A 25,454-nucleotide genomic window follows, 5' to 3' on the forward strand; every position below is an offset into this window, starting at 1 on the left:
AAAAAAAAAAAAAAAAAAAGAAATAGCCCTAACCCAAAATGCTCAGGTAGGTTCAGTCCTGCCCTCTGACTGCTCAGTCCCCACCACGTTGCCTGTCTTGGTACTGACATGGGTTTTTTGACTGTGGTAGCCCCTGCCCTGGCACAGGATACTCGAAAGGTTAAGTGTTTTATGTCAACTGTTCTGCTAAGAGAAAGGGACCAGAAAGAAGCAGGTGTCAGAGGCAGGGGGAAGGTTTCCAATAATACTTGTTGCTTTTTAGTTTGGAGTAGGTCCAAGTTGACTACTATGTAGAGGCACCATGAAGGGAGTGTCTCCCAGTCTCCAGAAAGCCAGTGGAATTGCTGCCTGTGTCTTTGCTGAAAGTTCTTTGGCATTTTTGGAAACCACACATGCAGTATCTTTCCCCTTATTCATGCAGCCACATGTCACATGCACTGTCATTTTATGATGACATCTATAGATGGAGGATTCTCTAATCAGAGCATGGAGTGCTTATCCTTCTTCAAAGATGGCTTCTGCTGAGTATGCAATGCCGTGGGATGACTGTGTGCTTGTCTGCAGTGTCTGCTGGCAGCCATTTAAACTGCTTTCTTTTTTATGATGAGCAGTACTAGCACACATAATCCTGTCAACAAGACATCAACATACATGAAAGTGTACCTGTAAGATCAATTTCTAAGCCGATTATTGCAGGAGCAGAGAACTTGTCACCAAAGTACTTTGCACAGAGCAGTGAACTGTTATCAATTCAGTGAATGTGAGGCCCTTTCTCTATATTTTTATCATATTGTTAATAAGAATTTATTGCATATTGCATTTTCTTATTGTATATGCTACGGGAGGGTGGTGCACGCATTGGAGGTCAAAGGGTGACTTGTGGTTAGTTCTTGCCTACCCCATGGGGTCTGGGGATTGACTCAGGTGGTCAGATTTGTGGCAAGTCTACTGAGCCATCCCTGATGGCCTGAACCCTTTTGTCAACTAGTATGCTAGGTTAAAAAGTAGTATCTCAAATAGTTATTTTAATTTGCATTTCTTTTTAAGTGAGGTCTCAGTATGTTTTAAAAGTATTTCTTTCTTTCTTTCTTTTTTTTTTTTTTGGTTTTTCGAGACAGGGTTTCTCCGTATAGCCCTGGCTGTCCTGGAACTCACTTTGTAGACCAGGCTGGCCTCAAACTCAGAAATCCACCTGCCTCTGCCTCCCGAGTGCTGGGATTAAAGGCGAGTGCCACCATGCCCTGCTAAAGTATTTCTGTTTTATACATTATCATTTTAACTTGAGATTTCCTAAGTTAGAGTCCTTAGAACTTGATATAGGAACATTCATAAGAGGCCAGCTGACCCAGTATTCCTGGAGAAAAACTGCTTTGGAGAGAGCGTCTGACTTTATGTTTTTCTAGCTTGAGCTCTCTGGGTGGGAGGTTAGTTGGTTTATGTGTTTAGGGTAAGTGCTGAGACCCGGCATTCTGTGTTATAACCAATTTTCTTTGTGGTCCAGAGAGCACGGACGACGATAAAATTGTCCAATACCACTGGGAAGAGCTTAAGGGGCCTCTGAGAGAAGAGAAGATCTCTGAAGACACAGCCATACTAAAACTAAGTAAGCTCGTCCCGGGGAACTACACCTTCAGGTAAAGTAGGATTCAGCTTCACGTTGACCCTGTAGGAGTGACTGAAAGTATCAGTTTGCACTGGGGTTGGTGGAGAATTCAGTGGTGTGTGAGTGGTCACAATAGGGATGCTTCTTAGGACATCAGCTCTGCAGAACCTCTGCATTCTCCTTTGAAAAGCCGTGTTTGGAGGACCCAAACACCTCCCAGGGGTTCTGTGCTGGGGAAGGGCCCATCTTCTCTCGACACCACCACCGACATCCACAAGTGTTCTTTCCCCAGGGAAATGCTTTCCCCGTGCAAGATGTCTGCAGCTCTCTTTTCTTTTCTTTTTTGGTTTTTCGAGACAGGGTTTCTCTGTGTAGTCCTGACTGTACTGGAACTCACTCTGTAGACCAGGCTGGCCTTGAATTTAAAGATCTGCCTGCCTCTGCCTCCAGAGTGCTGGGATTAAAGGCGTGCGCCACCACGCCTGGCGGGATTTACGTTTTGCTAGCAGTCTGAAGGTGATTTGTGGAATCTTTCTTTATTGGAACTTTTTGAAAGATTTGATTCAAAGAAAACTACTGAGATAGCTCAGTAGTTAAGAAAACTGACTGCTCTTCCGAACGTCCTGCGTTCAAATCCCAGCAACCAGATGGTGGCTCACAACCATCTGTAATGAGATCTGATGCCCTCTTCTGGAGTGTCTGAAGACAGCTACAGTGTACTTACATAATAAATAAAATTTTTTAAAAAGAATGAGGCTTTAGGCTTACTCTAGGGCATTCCTTATATTTGCATATTTATGTTGCAGTATACTTATATATAAGAGTATATATCATGCTCCTTATGCAGATGATAGGGTTAGATAAAGTTGTTTGTATTTAGTAACCTCTGAGTCACACAGTAGAGGTCAAAAGATTTCTAATCCTACAGTCATGGATCGTCCCACTTCACCCCGGAACACACACACATGCGCACGCGCGCACGCACACATACAAACTCACACTCACTTACACATGCTCACACACACACACACACACACACACACACTAACACACTCTCACACATACAAACTTATATACACATACTCACATGCACTTACACACATACACTCACACATACATACACACACATACACACACACACATACACACACAGACATGAGTCCCACAGTGGCAGATGCTGCTGAGACCCTGAATATACAGGAAGGTGAGGCATGCCCTCCTCTGGAGAGATTACAGAGTGCCTCATGGAAACTGAGGTCTATAAAGTAGACAGCACTCCAACAGATTAAGAAGGGCATTCAAAGAATAGTTTTTACTATTTGAAGATTGTGTGTGTGTGTGTGTGTGTGAGAGAGAGAGAGAGAGTCCTCCATGGGTCTAAGGTTACTGAATTCTAGATGTTGTTGGTCACACGGAGTTGACATCATAGCACAGCCCTTCCGTACATGTGCCCTTCCTTGGTGGCATTCTCATTGGCTCTTAAAGTACAAGATGGGAGGGTGGTTTCCGGTGCAGCCTGGAGCCCTCTCTGGCTTCAGTGGGAACTTTGAGTTGATGCTTACCCTAAGGTTCTTAGAACTTTCCCTCTTAACATAGAATTTACCCTGCGCTAAGTTGATACTTTTTAAAAATAATGACAAAATTGGACATAGTGGCACAGACCTGTAACCACAGCACTTGGGAGACTGAAGCAGGGACCTCATACTGAGCTAAATAGCAAGTCCTGCTCAAAACAAAACAAAATAAAACCCCAATACCAAACCAAACAAACAAAGCCAAAGGTGACAGGAATGACCACTATTTTTGGAACATGTACTGTGTGCAAAGTGTTTTTCTGATTTCTTATCTCATTTAATCCTTTAAACAGGAATTCTAGTTATTCCCATTTTACAGATTTGGTAATTTTGGCAAAAGGTTAAGTAGCTTGCCCAAGGTCACACAGTGGCCTGCCTTCAGAGTCTGAACTTTTCACCACAAGGTAGCCTACAGTGTGGGATAGATGGGGGTAGGAAGTGACACTTTTTAAAAATCTATGATATGATGAGAGTGGACTTTTGATTCTGTTTGATCTTCTCACTCTTGCTTTTGCGTGGCATTAGTGTGCCCTAGCCCTGCAGCCAGGTGCTGTCCTCTAAGGTCTCTGAGGGTCTTCCAAGGACCCTCCCAGAATACTCATAACAACAGCAATGGCCCATGTGACTGTAGTGCGTCAACAATCACAGACCTGTGAGAAGTCAGGGCCTGGGGGAAGAGGCTAAGTCCCATGATCCTTTTGTCCAATACTTAAGCCAGTTTAAGAGTCCAAGCATCTATGCCTTTTTGTAAAGGCTACAATACCCAGAATGCCCTACAGACCACAGGTAAGACTGGAAGGAAGCCCCACAGGTGTCTGGCTATGTCTGAGGCTGCTAGTGATATTTAAACAAACTGCATGTCTTTTCAAAGCCTTTCTGTCAGCAAAATGGAAGGATCCCAACTTCCCTGTTCCCTTATGCTCACATTCTGAGGTGGCGCAAGAAGCTTTAGGCTGTTCAGCCGGAAGGCATCGTCTCGGTGGAAGTCTGCTCTTGTAAACCCGGCTTCTCCCTGCACATACTGTGGGCATGCTGCGTAGGAGCATTCCTTGCCACCTCAAGCTCCCACCTTTCTGGAATGCGTCTTCGTGGTCTGTCCCAGAGCTCTGTGCCCAGCATGTCCATGCCCATTTTTGTGCTTCAGCATGGCTGAAACAGAACAAGGATGGAGAGCCTGCTGCAGGCAGCGTGGTGTGCTGTCTGTGAGCTCTGTAGGAATGGAGGCCAGGGATTATTCCTCCCTAAGAATGGGCTTCTGAGCAGGGCAAGGTGTATGCCTGTAATCCTGGCACCCCAGAGACAGAAACAGAGGCAGACAGATCTCTGTGAGTTCGAGGCCAGCCAGGGTTTCTGGGCTTTGGTATCCATGATATACTCTGCAATGTTTGAACATGCCTCAGCACGTGGATAGACACAGGCAGCAGCACAAACTGCTGCTAGCATATAGGGCCTGGGTTACAAATCCTGAAGCCACTGCTGTCAAGCTGTGATCTCTTCGTATAGGTGTGGAGAACACTAAGGTTAGACTTTCCAGAGCTTTTGTGGGTGTTCAGTTAGATAGAAAGCATCTGGAACTTTGCCTGGTAAACAGGAAAACCTCAGTCAACTTCAGTTCTAACATTAATATGCTTCTGCAGCAGGATGGGTAGGAGGGGAACTCCTGCCGCCTTGGTGTTGCTCGGTCCTGATGTTCAGTCCTCCTCCCTACTAACTCTTCTCTCCCAACAGCTTAACAGTTGTCGACTCTGACGGGGCTACCAACTCCACCACTGCAAGCCTGACTGTGAACAAAGCTGTGGACTACCCTCCCGTGGCCAATGCAGGCCCCAACCAAGTGATCACCCTGCCTCAGAACTCCATCACCCTCTTTGGAAACCAGAGCACTGATGACCACGGCATCACCAGCTATGAGTGGTCGCTCAGTCCGAGCAGCAAAGGGAAGGTGGTGGAGATGCAGGTAGGAGGGCGCACCATACCTCCTCTCTCAGGGGACAGGGAGGCTCTGACTCCATCAGCTGCTGAGCGTTTCTCTGCCCCATTTTTTTTTTCTCAAAGTCAGGCTTGTGCATTTAGATTTTTAAAGTCCCCCCCAAAATTCAGAAATTTGCTGGTTAGTGAAAGTTTTAGACTTCTGATTATCAGATTACCTGAAACTTTTAGTATTAGGAGGCTAGGTGAGAAATTTGTCTCTTATGGGTGACCCAACCCAGAGAGTCACACTACACAGATACCACCAGCGTGCAAACCTTCCTAAGCTCACTGGAGTAGATCATCTAGCTACAAGATGTCCTCCCCAGAAGTCTGTGAAATAGACAGGGCACTTAAACAAGTAGAGTAACCTGGGCGGCTGTGGTGAGTAGGGACCTGTTGCTTCCTGGGTCCTGCTGACTGCTATCACATGGAGAGATGATCTCAGTGTTATTTGACAGTCTTGCTAAAAGCAGACAGAAACGAGATTTTGGGGTGGAATTTCCCACCATTCAGCACGACAGGCCAAGCAAAATGCCTGCAAGCAGAACTCAGCCCTAAGCCACCAGGTTTTGCTGTTAGAAAGCTCCTGCGTTGCAGGCTTTCCTCCAGTTATTTATAATGCTCCTCTGACAGGCAGGAAGGCTCTGTACCTTCAGGTGCCTAGAGGCATGACACAAAGCATGTTTGACCTGGCTTTAGTTCATGTGTTTTGATAGGTTTCTCTGCTGCCACCAAATCTATAGAAATTCTTAATAGTACAATGTCTCACGCTGTTCTGTCAATGGTCATTCATTGTGCTGACCAGGGACACACCCCCAGTACCAAGTTAGTTTTAAAGACCTGGCTGAAGCATTTCTTCCCGAGTGAGCACTGTGTGCATTGCTGTGATCCTGGGAGTCATTTCCCATGCCTGCATTTCTGCATGTAGGGAGTTAGAACGCCAGCCCTGCAGCTGTCCGCAATGCAAGAAGGAGACTATACCTACCAGCTCACAGTGACTGACACCGCAGGACAACAGGCCACCGCCCAAGTGACTGTGATTGTGCAGCCTGGTAAGCTCCTTCCCAGGATCCTGCCAGCCCTGGGGCCACAGGCTGGAGTTGTGGGCTGCAGGCTGGAGAAGTGGAAGGCAGGCAGTTGCCCCTCAGAGCCTGAGAGTCACCCCACCCAGCTCTCACCCTTTGCCTTACAAGACTTCTGAGCTTCAGTGTGTGTGCCCTTGCCTTGCTAGTTACTGTGTGATAGGGAGGGCCTGGGAGATGGAGTCACCACCATACCAAATGCTACTTGGTTTTAAAGGGTTGTTGCAAAGCCCTCAATGCCTAGAAAGCTGTGTCTACCTCTTCTTAGCCCACTGCATTAGATTTCAGAGGTAGTGAGCTGTAAAAACTTCAAAATTGTTTGACATGATTCAATCTCATTTTTCACTGTGAGTCCCCTGATGGCATCCATCTCTCCCACATATCTTGCAATGCTCTGGGCTAAGAGGCAGAGTTCCCATGGCTACCAGAGCAGATGCCCCAATGGATCCTCTCCTCTCCACTTGGAGTGCTGCTTTTGATGGCTGCATCTTTGTCCTAGAGAACAACAAGCCTCCTCAGGCAGATGCAGGCCCAGACAAAGAGCTGACCCTGCCCGTGGACAGCACAACCCTGGACGGCAGCAAGAGCACAGATGACCAGAGAGTCGTCTCTTACCTTTGGGAGCAGAGCCGGTGAGTGTTGATAGGCCCATCTGGGCACAGTTTCCAGCCATGGAACAGCAAGGTCTATTTGTTTTTGAGAGTTGACTCATTCTTACTAGTCTCTCCTGGAGGGTGAGAAAGAAAGGTTTACAATCCTAAGGTTCAACTCTTTTTTTTTTTTTCCTTCGAGACTGGGTTTCTCTGTGTAGCCCTGGCTGTCCTGGAACTGTAGACCAGGCTGTGTAGACCAGGCTGGCCTCGAACTCAGAAATCTGCCTGCCTCTGCCTCAGGAGTGCTAGGATTAAAGGCGTGCGCCACCACGCCCGGCTGACTCTTTTTTTTTTTAAAAGATTTATTTATTTTATGTATGTGAGTACACTGTAGCTGTCTTCAGACCAACCAGAAGAGGGCGTCAGATCCCATTACAGATGCGGTTTCTGGGAACTGAACTCAGGACCTCTGGAAGAGGGCTCGATGCTCTTAACCGCTGAGCCATTTCTCTAGCCCCTAAGGTTCAACTCTTAAGAAAGATTTTCTGATTTTTTTTTTTTTTAAAAGAGAATGTATATCATCAGTTAGCCCCAGGCTGTGTGAGCTTGGGCTTTTGCAGGTACCACCCATCTGCTAAATGCATAGTCGCGTTACACTTGAGAGGCAGGTTGGAAGGTGGTGGAACAGAAAGATACCATTGTTCAAAATTGACTGGTAAGGCTAACTGAGGAGTGGGCAGGCAGCTCCTGAGAGGAACTGAACCTTCAGCAAAGCAAAGCAAAGCAAAGCAAAGCATGCCTGTGTTACTGCTCTTCAGAGACTTTGGTTTTCAGTTAAGTTAGCCAAAGATCAAAGACGGCAGCCAAAATTATTCTTTTTAAGTTGTAATTACCTATTCGAGCTATTCCTGATTGTACAATTTCTTTCAGCTTTTATGAACCATAGAGAATGGAATTTAATTTGTATATAGGGTTCTGCATGATCTGAAGGGATTTTAGGGAAGTTGAAAACGTTCTCCACTTCCAAAACAGCAGCCACAAAGACAGGCTGGGGTTTATCCCTAACATATATGTATACACAAACACACACACACGCACACACACACACACACACACACACACGAGAGAGAGAGAGAGAGAGAGAGAGAGAGAGAGAGAGAGAGAGAGATCTTATTACAGCATTGGAGGTGGGTGGGGAAGGGTTTTAGTTTCTACTTAGGAAGTCCGCGTTAGGCAGTAGACATCCTTTTCCTCAGCTGCCCTGGAGAGCTGGGTCTCCTTTAGCTGATGTGTTTTTCCTGTAGCTGTTTATTGTAAGCAGACCTGATGAGCCCCCAAGCAGAGGCTCCGCAGTGGCTGCAGTGTAAGTAGTGCTTAGTGGAGCTTCCTAGATGAGACTGATTCAGGAGAGGCCGCTGGGGTCAGAGGTAATAAGTTTCAAAAGCAGAGCTAGGAGCTGGAAGCTTTCTCTGGGTGTCCTTAGATGGAAGGATGCGTGGGTGTACAGGGCTCTGGATGTGTGCAGCCCTTGCCTGTGTGCTGGCCAGAAGTCTGCTGCAGGCTGCTGTGCTGAGACTCAGCGGGAAGGAGGCAGGATGTAGTTAGTGTCCTGGTGTTTTGTGGTGCTGTCCAAGGGCTAGAGGAGACTGCGATATGGAGAGAAGATGGCTTCATCTTGAGAGGTCCTTGGCCCCCTTGGCCTGCATCCTTCCCTGACTTCTCTTCAGGGTGGGCTGGGGGGCGGTTCAGGGCTATGGGTAAGAAGTGCAGTGCGCTGCTTTGCTAGCAAGAGCAAACCAACCACGGGGCCAGAAATGCTTTTCAGAAGCCTCATCCTTAGAGCCCCCTATTGATCCCAGAGCTGCTCAGAGCACTTACTGCTTATATAAGCTAGAATAATAAGGCTGGAATGCTCTAGAAGCTCGTATAAAAGACAAGCCTAGATGTGCTTGACAGCTGAGGAGTGGAATTTTCTGACCAGAAGTAGCCTGTGTTTTAGGACCAAGCGATACTTTCCAAACGGAATATTTTTAAACGTTTCCTGTCAGGGTTTGGGAAACAATTGTTCCTGTCTCAGTTGAGGCAATAATTGCTCTTCCTGCTGCCAGGGGAGCAGCAGACAGGTACGACTCCGCCCTCTGATTACTCTCTTGTCTAGGGGACCTGACGGGGTGCAGCTGGAGAATGCCAACAGCAGTGTCGCCACTGTGACCGGGCTGCAAGTCGGGACTTATGTATTCACCTTGACTGTCAAAGATGAGAGGAACCTACAGAGCCAGAGCTCCGTTAATGTCATTGTCAAAGAAGGTGCGTCTTGCTGTGGGCATGTGCAGCAGCCTAGTGGGTCTGACAGCCCAGGAATCCGCCGTGTCTTATGTGGTACAGGATTGATTAGAGGCAAATAGGAAAAGCAGTCACCGGGAAGGGCGCTGTGAACTTTCTCAGCAAGCTTTGAGAGTGGCTGCTGATTCTAAAGCCCCCTTCCCTCCCCACTTGGCCCCAGCCCCACGCTTCCTTCCTGCTCTTCCTTCTTACATGAAATGGAAAGTACTGACAGGTTATTTGCTTTGCATTTTGCTTTTGCCTCTATGCTAAGTCCTTGGGCTTCTGTGACTCTGATAGCTACAGTGTCACCTGCTGGCAGGAGCTGGGATGGCGGCTGCACTGCAGCCTCTGGTCAACATCTATCTGCCTTGTCCTCTTGGCTTCACAGGGACTGGGGAGGACTTGGGAGAGGCCATGGGCTGGTAGTAGAAAAGCCACCTCGTCAGCGGGTGACATCCAAACAGAACTGTGCTGACTAAGCTGAGGAACACCCTGGCAAGCCGACCTTTCATGCCATAGAGTCTGTGGGGCCGGAGCTTAGAGGGGTCACACTCTTCTTTTTCTTAGAGAAGACACGCCACGAGTAACGCTTGAAAGGAGAGGCTATGCTGTTAACTAGCAAAGCCTGAGCCTCTGGTCTTCATTTCTAGTCACTAAATTCCTTTAAAGTGGAGACCTGCTGTAGAGTCACAGGAGGGAAGCATGCTGTACCCTCTGTGTGGCTTTTTGCTCTGCGCTCTTGGATAAGCACTAACAGCTCCCTATTCAAGGTGCTCTCTGTGCTGAGCTCCTCAGCAGCTCTGCACTCGAAGCCTTGCTTTCCCAGAATGTCACATTATGTCGTTGATGTCTCCTTGGTTAGAAATAAACAAACCGCCAGTAGCCAAGATCGCTGGGAACGTGGTGGTGACCTTGCCCACGAACACGGCCGAGCTGGACGGCTCGAGGTCCTCAGATGACAAGGGGATAGTCAGCTACCTGTGGACTCGAGATGAGACGAGCCCAGCCGCAGGGGTGAGTGTGTCAGGATGCGATGGGGCAGGGGGGAGGGGAAGAGGGGGCTCCTACCCTCCAGGATCTTTTTTAACCATGCAGCCCCTGATATCAGACTGAGATTGTGCTCTGGAGTCAGGGAGGCCTTCCCGTGGGTCATTCTACAACTGCTGTGCTCAGGGGCTTGGCTCTTCTGACCCTAGGAGCTGTGGCAGGCAGTGCGGTGACTGTCCACCAGCAGAGCTGTGTGGCTCAAGCAATAGCTAACTCCAAGAAAGGGGTGTCATTCTGTCCCAGAGCACAGCCTTGTCGTCCCGCCCCCAGGAGGTGCTGAATCACTCTGACCACCACCCTGTCCTCTTCCTCTCCAACCTGGTGGAGGGGACCTACACGTTTCACCTGAAAGTGACAGATGCAAAGGGCGAGAGCGACACAGACCGGACGACAGTGGAAGTGAAGCCTGGTGAGCTCCGCCTGCGAGGCCTCCATCCCCAGAGAGGGCAGGCTTGCTCCGAGCCATACAGCAGTGTGTTAGGCAGGCAGAGCCTGGGCCCAGCACCTTCTCCTTTGTGCATGACCGACCAGGGTTCCATGGGAAGTTGAGCACAGCAGTAGCGTGAGTCATGATGTCTCATCAGCATGGAGATGCAGAAAACAGTTTATTTTTGTAAGCTGACCCTCAGGGTTTATCTGACAATCCAGGGAAGGTGAGGCGATGTCGGCACACTTCTCAGGGTTTCAGCAATCAATGTCCTCCTTAAAGAGAAGCTTGTTTCTGTGGGAGGGAAGGGTGGGTGGGCAGGACTGATGGGCCCTAGGTCAGTCTCAGGCATGGCCTCTGTCTTGGGAAGGGCCTTGGGAAGACAGTCAGCCCTTGCCTTGCCTCTAGGAAGGGCAGTGGCTGAGACACACTGGGTCTCATCTGTGTTCAAAATCAGGCTACAGATAGTGCACCCTGACTTCTCTTCCACTCAAGGTTTTCTGAGCAACTTATGGTTGCTTCAGATGTGGCCAGCAAGCGTAGCCATAGCCAGGTGCTAGAGGCTAACAATATGGCGCTGGGGCTGGAGAGATGGCTCAGCGGTTAAGAGCACTGACTGCTCTTTCAGAGGTCCTGAGTTCAATTCCCAGCACCCACGTGGCAGCTCACAACTAACTGTCTGTGGCTCCAGTACCTTCACACAGACATATATTTGCACAGCCAAAACACCAATAAAGTAAAATTAAAAATAAAACAAAACAAAACAATATGGTGCTCAGGCCATTCCTTGACTTCCTGGACTTTCCCTGTTAGGATGGCTGGGGCAGGGGTGGGGAGAAGGCGTGCACAGAGGGGTGTCTCTCATATTTATAAGCAAAGTACAGCATGTCCCTGAAAGTCAGGCCGGCTCAGAGGACACACCGACACATAGCTGGAGAGTTTAGCTGTGCCTGTCAGTGTCAGATAGGGCTGGTGACACAAAGACCACCGTGTCTTACCTCCCCTGAGGCTCCCTGGCCTGTGCCTCATCCTTGCACTTTGTGTGACAGTTCTCAGGGTAATGGGAAGCCTTGAGCCAGCTCCCGTGGCTCTGCTAGGAGTACACTTTCTTCCCACTTGAGGGACATCTAACTACTGCCACCATTTCCCCTTCTGTGCCAAAGCAAACACAGCGACAGGCAGGTCTGTTTTATCGCCCACTTCTGAAGCCATGACTGATCCTCCTGTTTTCCAGATCCCAGGAAAAGCAACCTGGTGGAAATCATCTTGGATGTGAACGTCAGTCAGCTGACCGAGAGGCTGAAGGGGATGCTCATCCGCCAGATTGGGGTCCTCCTGGGGGTGCTGGATTCCGACATCATTGTGCAAAAGATTCAGCCATACACGGAGCAGAGGTAGCTGGATAATGAATGTGGGGAGCATAGGAAGGCCTTGGGGTTCTCAAGCTTCCCAGGGGAGCAGCAGTGGGCCAGGCTGAGGAGGCGCTCCAACCAGAAGCTCCAACCAGGAGTTGCTCAGGTGTGCATCCTGCCAGTCAGGCCATGGTCCTGTAATAGATGCTCAGATAGGCTCGGGAAGAGGGGCAGAAGAGATCCCATGTGTAAGCTCTACTCTGGGATGGAGAGAAGTATGTTTATGATCTCACTGCAGAGCAGGGGCCACTGTGTGGCCATAAGGAAACAGCTAGGGCAGTTAGTTCTCCCAGGAGGGCTGGAGGAGGAGGTGTGCCCAGAAGTAAAGGATGCCTTGCCCAGCCTATGAGAACTAAGGGGTTGAGAAGGGAGCGTGTGGGTGGTGGGCCCAAGGTGGGGCTGTGCAGCCTTCCTAAGTGCACCCAGGATGTGCTCAGAGGTGCAGCCTGGGAGACTGGGAGACTTGCATACAAAGGAGTTCAAGTGAGTTTGTTTGAAAAGCAAGGACATCCCTGCTGAGATTTGCTCTCAGGATGGTGAGTGGTGTGGAGGCTAAGAGGGGTGGGGTTTCAGGGGAGCAGTTGGGAGCTTCTGGGTGTGTCCAGCAGCAACAAGATGAGAGCCCTCATTTAGCTCTTGGTGAGAAGGAATGAGAAGGAGCCTTGGGGGGCAGTGCTGTGCCCGAGGAGGCAGCAGTGCTGTGCCTGGGTCAGCACCTGTGAGATGAGGTGACTGGGGCTGGACAGTGATTTAGCCTGTGAACTAAGATTAGAGATGACAAGGAACTCACTTGACTATTGAATTCAGGGTGACTTTTTCCTCATGTAGCCCAGGGTGGCATTGAACCCTTGAACCTCCTGTCTCCAGGCCTTCTTTTTTTTAAAGATTTATTTATTATATATAATAATACATATATATTATATTTATATAATATATATTATACAGTGAAGACACTGTAGCTGTCTTCGGACACACCAGAAGAGGGCATCAGATCCCATTACAGATGGTTGTGAGCCACCATGTGGTGTGGGATTTGAACTCAGGACTGCTGGAAGAGCAGTCAGTGCTCTTAACTGCTGAGCTATCTCTCCAGCCCTTCTGAGAGACAGGGTTATTGGAGGAGGGAAGAAGTGGCCATGGAATTCAGGAGTTGGAGGGGCTGCCAGCAGTGCGGTGAAAACACAAAACCAGCCCAAGGAGTGTGCCGCATAGACTGCCAAAAAGACAGTGCTACCATCTGAGAGCACAGAATTGGAAGCTGGGGCTGGAGAGGTGGCTCAGAGCAAGCACTGATGCGGGAAGAAGGTGGAGGCTGGATATAGACGTATCCTTTTAGTTTGTTGTTTGGTTTTTGTTTTACTTTTTGAGACAGGGTTTCTCTGTATAGCCCTGGCTATACCGGAATTCACTCTGTAGACTATACTGGCCTCAAACTCACAGAGATCCTCCTGTCTCTGTAGGAGGTGAGGGCTGGCAGATGGGAGCAGCTCCAGGGAGGGACACTAACTTTGAGCAGCTTTGGAATCAGAGCTGAAGCTGGGGCATCCTGGGCAAGCAGTTACCCCAGCCTCACGTGACAGTCACCTGGGGGTTTAAGGAGCCAACTGTGGCCCAGGCCTCATCCGAAGAGACTGTGACTCAGGTAGGGTGGGGCTGGACCTCTCAGTGTGCAAGCTTTCTGTGAGTCTGCTGTGTCACTAGGACACTGTTTTAACTTCTCATACATATGCACGTGTCTGTGAGTGCAGCTGCCTGCAGGGGCTGAGGTATTAGATCCCCTTGAGCCCGAGTTACAGTCAGTAGTGAGCCACCTCCCTCATGGGTGCTGGGAGTCTAACTTCTCCGTAAGCGCCATGTGAGTTCGTAACCACCTTGCCAGACTTAGGACTCTTTTCTTGAAAAACTAAACAAAACAAAACAAAACAACCAAACCAAATCCTCACCACCACCACCAACAAAAAGAACGCTGTGTCCATGGCTAGGGAGCACCCTGGGAAGCAGCTGGTAGGCTGATCACGGTGTTGGGAGCTGACTAGGTAGGAGCACCCGGGCCATCAGTGCAGGGAGGGACACCTGGCATGGGTGGGGAGCTCCTCTTTTGAGGGACACGTGCACTGCAGAGAGAAGCAGGGTCGTCCTCACCTACCCCACTGGTAGGTGACCACCAGGGAAGTGTGGTGCCTGCCTATCACCTGTGGAAGCTCTAGTACTTAGTTTATAGCGTTGCTGTTGGGAGTTAAATATGACAATGTGGGCCCAAGAGGTGGCTCAGTAGATAAAGGAGATTGACGCTAAGCCTGATGACCTGGCTTCAATTCCTGGGATTCACATGGTGGAGAGAGAGAATCAGCTCCCATGAGTTGCCTCTTGAGCTCCACACACAGTCACATACAAATAAGTGTAGTAAAAATTTTAATAAGATGTCTGTGTGAATTTATAATACATAGTACTTGACCAGTGACGGTTTGTTTGTCTGCTTTTATTTCATTTTGAGACAGGGTCTCACTATGTAGCCCCCACTGACCTATAATGTGCTATGTAGACTCGACCTCAGAGAGGTCCACCCGCCTCACCCTCAAGGGCTAGGATTAAAGGTGTATATCACCTCCCTGGCTGTCTGATCGGTGGGTATTACCAGAAGTTTATTTTGAAACTTGATGGCTTGTGGCATCTCTGGAAGATTTGGGGTCTATGATCTTGGCACATTTTTGCTGATATGACTTAGTAGAGATTAGTATTGTGGGAGAGGGGGTAAAGATGGGAGGGCTACTGGTAAAGGCAGAAATAAAATCTTTACCCGTGGGTCACAGGAGGAAATGGTAATTAATGAACTCCCATCTTTTATTGTAAAGGCTGGGGTCTGGAGTTTGCAGGACCCATTGTTAGCTCTAAGTCAAGGACAAGACAGCTCAACTTTACGTCATGCGTGGAAGGTGCTGCTGTACTTTGGCATAGCTTGTCCTGGAAGCAGCTGGTTAGGGCCCCTGGGATACTTCGGACCCTCAGCTGCCCTGCATACTGATGAGTCAGTATCTTGGGTGTACCTAGAATCCATGTGGCCCAATGACTGGGAAGGTTTGCTTTATGGTACTAAGGGGCAGGCCCTCAGAGAGATTGAAATTAAGGCAGAGGGAACAGTCACAAGTTCAAGCAACAGGTAGAAAGCAAATGGATTCTGGGCTTGGAGTGAGTTCATTTCAAACCAGCAGCCCCACTGTGTAGGGGCTGCCCTTTTGCTGTCACGGAATTCAGTGTTTGGTTTACAGATAATCTTTCCAACATTGACATTCACAAAGCAATGACATGCTTTGCATGTGACCCAGTTACAAACCCAGGTGCCCGGCTGTTTTAGCTCGCAAAGGCTGATAGCAGGGATGGGGGCACAGCCAGACCCTATTCTCCCTGCTCCTGCTGACTGTTTGGACAGCAGCCTCCTGCAATCAGAGTATCTTTTAAAAAAGAGTAAGCTTTAGGGTCCTGTGTAACATATGGGGAATCTGGCTCTGCTCCTTGGGGCCCTCTCTGTGTTGTCCTCTGTAACATGAAGGTAGGACAGAACCCCTTTCTCACTGGCCTGCTGTGGCAGTGCATGTCACCAAAGGCTGAGTACTATGTCTGTCACAGACACAAGGTGAGTTGAAGATGTGGCTAGGGCTGCTACCATGGAGCGCTTAAGCACACTGACAGTGCTGTCTGTCTCTGTGTGGACCGTGTAAGCACACTGACGCTGTTGTCTGTCTCTGCAGCACCAAGATGTTGTTTTTTGTTCAGAACGACCCTCCCCACCAGCTCTTCAAAGGCCATGAGGTGGCAGCCATGCTCAAGAGCGAGCTGCGGAAGCAGAAGGCTGACTTCCTCATCTTCAGAGCCCTGGAAATCAGCACAGTCAGTAAGTTGTGGGCTGTGAGCATCACTGGTTCAGACAGCAAAGGAGACTCGTTGGAGCTGTTTGACCAGGGTCTTGTACCCGCCTGTCACATGAAGCCAACATGTGGGACCTCATTTTCATGAGCCCTTGAAGCTGGCTGTCCCCCTGCTCGCTAACTTTTACGACTTTTCTGCCACCTTCAGCATGTCAGCTGAACTGTTCTGACCATGGCCACTGTGACTCATTCACCAAGCGCTGTGTCTGTGACCCGTTTTGGATGGAGAATTTCATCAAGGTGCAGCTGAGGGATGGAGACAGCAACTGTGGTGAGTGAGGGAGTGAGTGGTGTTGTGCCAGCCTGGCTGCAGTGTGGCTGTGCTGCGGGGGCAGGAGCTGGAGGCAGCCTAGCGGCAGAAGAACGACGCTGTGCTTTCTGTTCATAGAGGACTCGTCCTTCCTCCACACTTACTGAGCATTAGCAGAGAGTTCTGCAGCGTTCAGAGCAGCTGCACACCCTAGCCTGGGGACTGTGTGCTGCCAGACAGACCTCTGTCTCTATGCAGTGCCTGCATGCTGGGCCTCATGGGAACCCACATTCCCCATCTTAAAGGTGCACATCTTTAATCCCAGCACCTGAAAGGCAGAAGCAGGCAGATTTCTGAGTTCAAGGCTGGCCTGGTCTACAGAGCAAGTTCCAGGAAAGCAGTGCTACATAGAGAGGCCATGTCTTGAGGGGAAAAAAAAAGATGTATCCTTGCATACTGCAAAGTGCTCAGAGTCCCTCTGGGAGACTGGCGTTCTAGAAGCTTACAGGCTTCCTCCCTAGGGCGGGGCAGCCTCTCATGCATCCCCACCTTTCCTTTGCAGAATGGAGCGTGCTCTACGTCATCATTGCTTCCTTTGTCATTGTTGTTGCCTTGGGGATCCTGTCATGGACTACAATCTGCTGCTGCAAGAGGCAAGAAGATGGGGTAGTGACGTGGGGTGGGGATGGGGGCAGGGGGAAGATGAATTCTTTGAAGTCCATCTGGCTTCATGTCACAGGATTTTTCCATGAGGTGTCTGGTGTCTTTCTTATAGGATTGCACTGGGCTCCCAGTCACTGTGGTGGGGTTGACCACCCCAAGGCCTGTGGCAGAAAATTCTCATTACCAATGCCAGAGGGCACAAGCCCTCATTTAAGGGATGTCACTGTAGAGATTTGCAAGGTGGGGACCCTGGTGGGGTGTGGTTGGGTGCACATCCTCTGAAATGCTATGGCCCATCCTCATACCTGGACACAAGAGGGTTTCACACACTTACAGCTGAGTTCATAAGGGGTTGTTCTAGTTTGTTTCTTTGTTTTTATTTGCAACAGCCTAACTAGCTGTATACTTTCTTCTATGTTATATTTATTGCGTGCTTTTCACTATTAAACATGATTTCAAAAGAAGGGCATCATAGTTCAGGGGTAAAACATTTGCCTGGCTCATACAAGAGGTGATAGTTACTGATCCAAAAGTATGGCTTTGTATGCCCCAATACTCAGAAAGCTTTATCCTTTATACCTCCAACATCCTTTTCCCAATCCATGGATAAGGAACCCAGGCTCAGTATATTCATACCATCTGTCTGAGAGCAGTTTGAGGAACCCAGGCTCAGTATATTCATACCATCTGTCTGAGAGCAGTTTGAAGCAGGGCTTGGATGGAACCTGACGTATGACCTCCTTTAACAGTTAGAAAAGTAGAATTAAAAAAAAAATCCCCAGTAGCCACAGCTAAGCCACCAGCAGCCCTGGGTTGCACGGCCTCTCTCCCTCCCCCTCCAGCCCAGTTTGTCTCTGAGGTCCTGCCTGCTCTGGCTGAGAGGTGAGGAGAGGCGGCTGTGCTGGGGTAGGCCCTCACGCCCTCACTCCCTCGCCTCACTCCCTCGCGTGCCTCACAAACCTTCCTGAGCAGAGATGGGTTTGTGGTTTTTTTAGGCAAAAAGGAAAACCCAAGAGGAAAAGCAGATACAAGATCCTGGATGCCACAGACCAGGAGAGCCTGGAGCTGAAACCAACGTCCCGAGCAGGTAGGACGGTGGGAGCTGGCACTGAGGCCGCAGAGCCCTGTCACCATGTTCCTTATAGCTCTATGCTCCTTTGCCTGCTCCGTTGCTTCTTTTTCAGTGGCCCTGTGATCAATGTCAGCAGCTTCCCTGTAGAGACCTGATCAGAACTCTCTCCTCTGGCCTTCCTTCCCCCACCCATCGCTCTCTGTCTCAGGGCAGCCACTTTCCTGCTGCCTGCAGGGTTAAAGCCATCCTACGGCTTTGTATTTAGGGAGGCTGTGGGGAAGACAGGCCCGAGACCCTTTGCCCTCAGAAGAGGACAAGCAGCCAGGCTCTGCACCTCCTCAGCTCCACTGTGAGCACTGGGCCTGAGGTGAGCCCAGGCTACACTCCTCCCCAGGAACAACCCTGTGTGCACCCAGCTTCTGCCAGGTCAGAGGGTGGCCCCAGCACTTTACCCTCTCCATGTTTCCTTCCTAACGCTTTCCCGCCCTTGTTGCCAGGCCTCTGTGAGCTGTTGTGGCTGTTTGCTTCCAGGGAGCATCCTTCTTGTTCATCTCCAATCTTTTCAGATCAGGTTCTGCTGCTTCATATCCAGAACGTTTTTCCTCATCCCTGTTTAGTCTCAGAGTCATGTTCACAGCTGTATAGAGTGATAAAGAGTGCACATAAAGGCCTGAGATGCTCAGCAGGAAAAGAAAGGCACTTGCCACCGAGTCTCACAATCTCGGTTCAGTTACCTTGGTTTTGTTTTGATCTTTTTTGTGCCCCCACCTCCCCGGAGCTAAGGACCTGAGGACCGAACCCAGGGCCTTGTGCTTGCTAGGCAAGCACTCTACCACTGAACTAAAGCCCCCACCCTGACAGCCAGAGTTCAAGCTTCAGAACTACATAGCGAAAGCATCTCTGTCTGTCTGTCTCTGTCTCTCTCTCTGTCTCTCTCTTTCTCTGTCTCTCTCTCTCTCTCTCTGTCTCTCTCTCTGTCTCTCTCTCTCTTTCTCTCTCTCTCTCTCTCTCTCACACACACACACACACACAGAGCAGGGAAGGAGGGGGGGCGTGAGAGTTTGAAAAATTAAAGGAGAAACAAGCCGTGCAGGCTGAACGCAGCTGGTAATTCCAGCATTGCAGACACAGGCAATGTGGTGCGGCCCCACTGCTGGGAGGGCATTGGGGACAGGGACAGAAGCTATTATGGCCAGGCAGTGATCAGAGGGAGTGAGCCAGGCTGCATGGGTAAGCAGGTCTTTGCTGAGGTTCCCTCTAAGAGCAGTGGGTACTTTAAGGGGTTTAGGGCCCAGCATCTGTCTGGGTGATCCTACATTGTGGTGCTGGGAAACAAAAGTTCAGTGAGCCTGGTGACAGCATAGAGCAGGCAGGAGGTTCAGTGGGCCTGGTGACAGCATAGAGCAGGCAGGAAGTTCAGTAGATCTGGTGACAACATGAAGCAGGCAGGAAGGGAGAAGCGTTCTCTAGTGGTCTAAGGACATGGTGACTGTGCAGAGGAGCAGACAAGGTCAAGGCTGATAAGTATCTAGCTGCTGACAGAATCAGGGCAGCTGTTACCAAGGCTGTTCAGGGAGAGAAGAATTAAATTGAACCCTGCAGAACGGTCAGTACTGAAAGATGAGACTCTACGATCCTCTCGGCATGATGGATCTCAGCCCTAAAGAGAGGACTGGGTGCTCAGGGTGGGCTGAAAAGGAGGAAAGGTCTTGCAGGGTGGCATCATCATAAAAGAATCACAACTCATGATGACTCCAGAGATGCTAGCAGCTGCCTCTAGAGCTGGTGGACTGCTGGTCCCTGTAGGGTCATGGTGAGGAGACATATGCCCTACAGATTTCAAAGTCTTGAAAATGTGAGTTACAAAGATAACCTGAGAAGCTGGACAGGGGCCAGGACTCCCGACCAGACAGCATACAGAGGCAGGGCCTGGGGGTGGGGGAGGCCTCTGAGGGGTGGGGAGCTGTGGAGATGCTGCTTCTGAGGCAGAGGAGGGAAGGGTAAGGCTACACTAGGCAGGGACAGAACCCAGGGTGAGTTTAACAGCAGCCGAGAGGCCGGCTCTCCTTCTGTTCTTCCTTTATAGAAGGTTGAACCAAATGAAATGACTGACTTTTTACCATCCACTAAAGTAGAGTTTCTCTGTAGCTTAAACCTAATCTGCCAGAAAATTGTCAACACAGCATGTGGAGTCCTTATAATCGAGCACACCTAAGATCAGCCCCTGTCCTCTGTGCTGCCTTCCAATTAGTGCCCAAATTAATAGTTTCTTGTCCTTGTGTGCAAACGGTATGTGTTCTAGGCTGCTCTCACCCACATTCCTTACAACAGTTCCTCTGCACACAGGCAGGTACTGTTTATTGACCAGTCACACTGCTCAGTCTGATCCTGTGCTGGACACTCATGGCATCTCTGCCAGGTGCAGATGGAGAGAATGATTGAGCCCCAGTAGGTGCATCTAGTTTTCACTGACAGTGTCCGCTCCTTTGGTAGTGGTTGAAGTACATGGAGGAGCTGTGGCAGTCAGGTGCAGGGTATGAGATGGGGCTGTGCATCCAGGGAGGGATCTCCTTAAAGGCCCTTGTCATGTGAGGAAGAGAGGAGGCTGCATGTGGGCACTAGGAAGAGAAAGCTCTTGAAGTCTTCAGGGGAGGGCTTTGGGGAGAGGGCCAGCATCTACAGGAAAAGTGGGCCTTTCCCTGGCATCCCACTGGCTACTGTTCCCACACACTTGACAGTCCCATGTTGCCAGTGCCCAGGCTCTGTAGCTCTGCTGCACTGGTGCCCAGGCTTGGATGAACTGTACCCCTGCGATGCACAGAACTGACTAAGCCATGGCCCACTGCATAGCCACACAGCACATGGATGAGGGCTGTAGCAGGGTCTGGATACTCAGTCTTGTATCTCAGCTGTCGGGCTGGCCATCAATCCTCATAAGATGCTGTTGGTGTTTAGGAGAGTGAGGAATGGCAAGGCTGTAGACTGCCTGACAGAAGCACAACTCCTCTGACATCGCACTGTTAACAGGTGGGGAGCTAGTTCCTGTAGTCAGGCAGTGCCAGCGTCCAGAGCACTGCTGGAATGAGCGCCTCATCAGCTCTCCCCACATCAACCATCTCTCTGTAGAATAGAGAGTTTATCCCCGGGGTCTCTGCAGTGAGGGAAAGGCTGGGAAGGTGAATGCCAAGGCCTTTAGTCTCAGACAGCTTTCTGGATATATATATTTTTTAAGATTTATTTTTGCTAGATGGTGGCACACACCTTTAATCCCAGCACTAGGGAGGCAGGGGCAGTTAGACCTCTGGGTTCCAGGACAGCTTGGTCTACAGAGTAAGTTCCAGGACAGCCAGGCTACACAGAGAAACCCTGTCTCAAAAAACAAAGATTCGTTTTTATCTATGTGTAATTGTGCACACGGCCATGGAGTCCAGAGATGTTGGCTCCTTGGGAATTGTACTTATGGGAGTCACAGATGCTGTGAATGCTGGAAATGAAAACTCAGGCCCTCTGAAAGGAGTAGCAACTGCTGCTTTTAACTGCTGAGCAATCTCTTCAGCCCTCGGTGCTCATCAGAACACGGATCGTGTGTTCTGATAAAATGGCTGTTTGGGATTGTCTCTGAATGAGAGTTCCACTCAGTCAGGCACTCCCACTGTTGCTTTTCTTTTCTTTTCTTTTTTTCTTTTTGGTTTTTCGAGACAGGATTTCTCTGTGTAGCCCTGGCTGTCCTGGAACTCACTTTGTAGACCAGGCTGGCCTCAAACTCAGAAATCCGCCTACCTCTGCCTCCCTAGTGCTGGGATTAAAGGTGTGTGCCGCCACCGCCGCCCAGCCCACTGTTGCTTTTTAATTTGTGTTTGTTTGTTTTTCAAGACAGGTCTCCGTATGTAGCTCTAGGCCTCAGGACATGAGTATTCTTTGAAAGGGAACAGAACACAGCTGGGTGACCCCAACCAAAGCTATGGGGCATAGCAGGAGAGTCCAGGGCTAACCTTCAGGCTTGGCTTCCTGTGGACTTGTTCTAGCCAGGCTAGGCCCTCCTTCCACCTGCTCTTCCAGCAGAGAGGGACCCCTGGCCTTTCCTGTCTCCTCTCCAGGAAGTGATGAGGATGGGCTGAGACTCGGGCCTGGCAAGGTGCTACCTAACACTGGGGTTGTCTTTCTGGCAGGCAGCAAACAGAAAGGCCCCACGCTGAGCAGCAGCCTGATGCATTCTGAATCGGAGCTGGACAGCGACGATGCCATCTTCACATGGCCAGACCGGGAGAAGGGCAAACTACTGTATGGTCAGAATGGATCTGTGCCAAATGGGCAAACACCTTTGAAGACCAGGAGCGCACGGGAGGAGATCTTGTAGCCCCTTGGTCTGTCTCAACAGTCTGGGCCTCAGTGCTAGGGGCCAGAGCACCTCTAGGCTTATTCCTGACCTTTTGGGTCTGAGGGCAGCTGCTCTCCCAGCATGTGCTGGCCACTCCATCCCAAAAGCCCCCATCAGAACTGCTGGTACTTGAATCCACAGATACTTTATAGGAGCCCTTGAATGAAGCTGTGAATGAAGAGGTTTTCTCTATAAACCTATGTGGTAGGCCCCCCTTCCTGCCCCCCAAATGTCCTCATCTCAGGGCCTCACTTTCTGCATACACCTCCCTGCCTGAGAGCAGACACAAACAGGCCCATAGCCTCTCCTCTGCTGTTAGAGCAATGCAGCTGGGCCCAGAACACACATGATGAGGTTCACTGCGTCTCCCCTGCACCTCGTACAGAACCAAGAGCCACCAGCCTCCTGGTGGCAGGGGCCTAGCCCTGGGCATATTCATTTGTTTGCTTCTCTGGGACAGTATGCCCTGCCTTCCCTGGGCCAAAAGAAATCCGTGCTGTCACTGATGCTGGCGATGATGCAGAGCTGTCACTGCCCTCAGCTCCTGCTGGCTTGTTTATCAGGGATATGGGAGCTGCGGGCATGACCTGCACAGCTGCATTCTCCCAGAAGAGACAGCCACAGATAGACTGGAACTCTCTGGCATGTGAGTGCATATGTGTGACTGCCCCACTGTGGAACCTTCCACATCCCTCCATCCATGTCTTTTCTGTGTCCTTTGCACGTGTGAGTGTTTGAGTGTATGTGCCCATTCCTCATAGGTCTCTTGGCTGCTCTCAAGGTAATTCTAACTTGGAGACTTTTAGCTCCTTGAAAGACTATTAATCCCTCCAGCCTGATCACCAGTTCCTCAGCTGTGGTGTGACAGCTGAGGAATTGGGTTTCCGGGAGAGTGACTTTTTAAAAAGGACTTAATTTCTACTACTGCACTATCTGTTGTGAGATAATTAAACATGCTATTTAATTGTGTGCCTGGCTATGAGGTTGTGCTAGTTCATGCTCTATGTGTGACCTGTGTTGCAGGGCCCACCACTGGTGTAGATCCCCAAGCCTGCAGCGTACTGGCTGGTGGTATAGGGCCCCAGTCTGCCATGGTAAGGTCCCAGGCTGGCCATCGATGCTCTTTGATTTTGACCTTTTATTATACAAAAATGACTTCTGTCTGCCTGGGACCTTACAGCATTTGTTCTGAGGGGCACAGAGTATCCTAAGGTTCAGAATATCTTTAAAAACTTGGGGTAACATTGTTTGTTCCTTTTTGGGTTCCCAGCATTTCAAGAACACCAACATGAATGTCATATCCCAGTCCTACAAGGGGCTGGAATGCACATCTGTGTGTCACAATAGGCAGTGACCCTAGCCAGTAGCAGCTTAAAACAATTATTAGCAGAGCCAAAGCATAGGAAGCCAGCAGGAATAGAAGAAACAGGTATAATGGTATATGCCCGTAACCCCAGCATTCAGAGGGCTGAGGTAGGGCTGCCATGAGTTTGAGGGCAAACTAGGGTACACAGAGAGACCTTGTTTCAAAACATATGACCTAGAAAAAAAAGGCTGGCTGAGCGTTAGGGACACTTGTTCTTGCAGAGGATAGGAGTTCAGCTCCCAGCAACCCACTGAGTAGCTTCCTATGACTCTAACTCCAAGGGGGATCTTTTGGTACACACACACACACACACACCCCTTTTAAAACAAACAAATGAATGGACAAATGGGCTGGAGAGATGGTTTAGAGTTTAAGAGCACTGACTGCTTTTCTAGAGGTCCTGAGTTCAAGTCACAGTAAACACATAAACACATGGTGGCTTACAACCATCTGTAAAGGGATCTGATGCCCTCTTCTGATTGGTGTTATCTGGAGACAGCTACAGTGTAGTCATATACATAAAATAATTCTTTGAGAAAAAAAAAAAACATGAAATGGGGTGGAAGAACAGTTATAAGAACTACAGGAGTGTGGGGAGCATGGATTCACCACCAGCCATGGCAGCTCAGCACCCGTGAGGATGAAACAGAATTGCTGAGTATGGATAAGGCTAGCTCAGACCATATAGTGAGTTCCCAGGCTGCCTTTAAAGTGAGGTTCCAGCATACATGCCTGATCCCCCACCCTCAACACCACCATTTATAATGGTAAATCTCTATAGGAGACACAACGATTGAAAATATAAGAATGTAAGATACAATTCTGTTTCCTATTAAGATATAAAATCACTACCAGTTCCTTTCTGCAAAGGAGGTACTACCAAAAAACAAAACCCCAAAAGAATAAAGGTATCCCCAAATATTTTGACAATTCCAGAGACCAACAGCAATGGTCTTCCAGCAGACCTCCAAGGTGGGGCCAACCCATCCAGTTACTATCACTAGTGGGGTGAACTGGAAGAAGCCACGGCCGCTGAGGACGGAAGCTGTAGGGGGTGGGGTGGGGTGTCTGCAATGTCTACAACTCCCCCTAGAGCTGCTGCTTCCCAAGAACCCATCTCACAATAGTTTCTGAAAGGCGGCAACAGCAACTGAGAGATGCCTTCCACCATGACCTCACCCTTAAGCTACTGACAAGTGCAGTGCACAGGGCCTGGCTTTTGTTTTTTTCCAAAAAGACCACAAGACAGCTGAGAGGATGGCAGCTCCCTCAAACGCCATAAATCTGACAGCAAATGAACACACCATCCATACCACCACCTTAAGGCAAAAGAGGCCGGAGAGATAAAAGGAACTGGCTGTTCTTCCAGAGGACTCTAGTTCAATTCCTAGCACCCACATGGCAGCTCACACCTGACTATAACTCCTGTTCCAGGAGATCAAACACCTTCACACCAATGCACATAAAAAATTAAAAAAAATATATTAAAAAAAAATCCCCTCACCAACAGTGGCTAGAACACAAAAAGCCCTATGCTTGATACAGGGGCATGGTGGCACAAACCCATTTAAGCAATGCGTTAAGGGTTGGAGAGATGGCTCAGCAGTTAAGAGCACTGAGTGTTCTTCCGAAGGTCCTGAGTTCAAATCCCAGCAACCACATGGTGTCTCACAACCATCTGTAATGAGATCTGGTGCCCTCTTCTGGGGTGTCTGAAGACAGCTACAGTGTACTTACATATAATAAATAAATAAATCTTAAAAAAAAA

General features: G+C 49.4%; 1 protein-coding gene across 4 annotated transcripts in view; it reads left to right on the forward strand.

The window, feature by feature from the left end:
• Kiaa0319l (KIAA0319 like) overlaps positions 1 to 23,792 on the forward strand; it is a 102,095-nt gene extending 78,303 nt beyond the window's left edge. For 3 of the 4 annotated variants that reach the window (XM_021159597.2, XM_021159598.2, XM_021159595.1), the window contains exons 9-21: positions 1,502 to 1,634; positions 4,906 to 5,134; positions 6,077 to 6,200; positions 6,730 to 6,862; positions 8,982 to 9,130; positions 10,011 to 10,162; positions 10,466 to 10,604; positions 11,857 to 12,016; positions 15,781 to 15,923; positions 16,106 to 16,228; positions 16,770 to 16,860; positions 17,866 to 17,957; positions 22,112 to 23,289. In XM_021159597.2, coding sequence (XP_021015256.1) covers positions 1,502 to 1,634; positions 4,906 to 5,134; positions 6,077 to 6,200; positions 6,730 to 6,862; positions 8,982 to 9,130; positions 10,011 to 10,162; positions 10,466 to 10,604; positions 11,857 to 12,016; positions 15,781 to 15,923; positions 16,106 to 16,228; positions 16,770 to 16,860; positions 17,866 to 17,957; positions 22,112 to 22,299 — 1,856 coding nt within the window. In that variant the 3' untranslated portion in view covers positions 22,300 to 23,289. Of the gene's footprint in view, positions 1 to 1,501; positions 1,635 to 4,905; positions 5,135 to 6,076; positions 6,201 to 6,729; positions 6,863 to 8,981; positions 9,131 to 10,010; positions 10,163 to 10,465; positions 10,605 to 11,856; positions 12,017 to 15,780; positions 15,924 to 16,105; positions 16,229 to 16,769; positions 16,861 to 17,865; positions 17,958 to 22,111; positions 23,290 to 23,343 lie in introns of those variants that run through there. The other variant, XM_029476275.1, reaches the window with a different exon arrangement.
• Positions 23,793 to 25,454: the final 1,662 nt, after the last annotated feature.

This window comes from Mus caroli, chromosome 4 (assembly GCF_900094665.2).
Source record: "Mus caroli chromosome 4, CAROLI_EIJ_v1.1, whole genome shotgun sequence".
Taxonomy (NCBI): domain Eukaryota; kingdom Metazoa; phylum Chordata; class Mammalia; order Rodentia; family Muridae; genus Mus; species Mus caroli.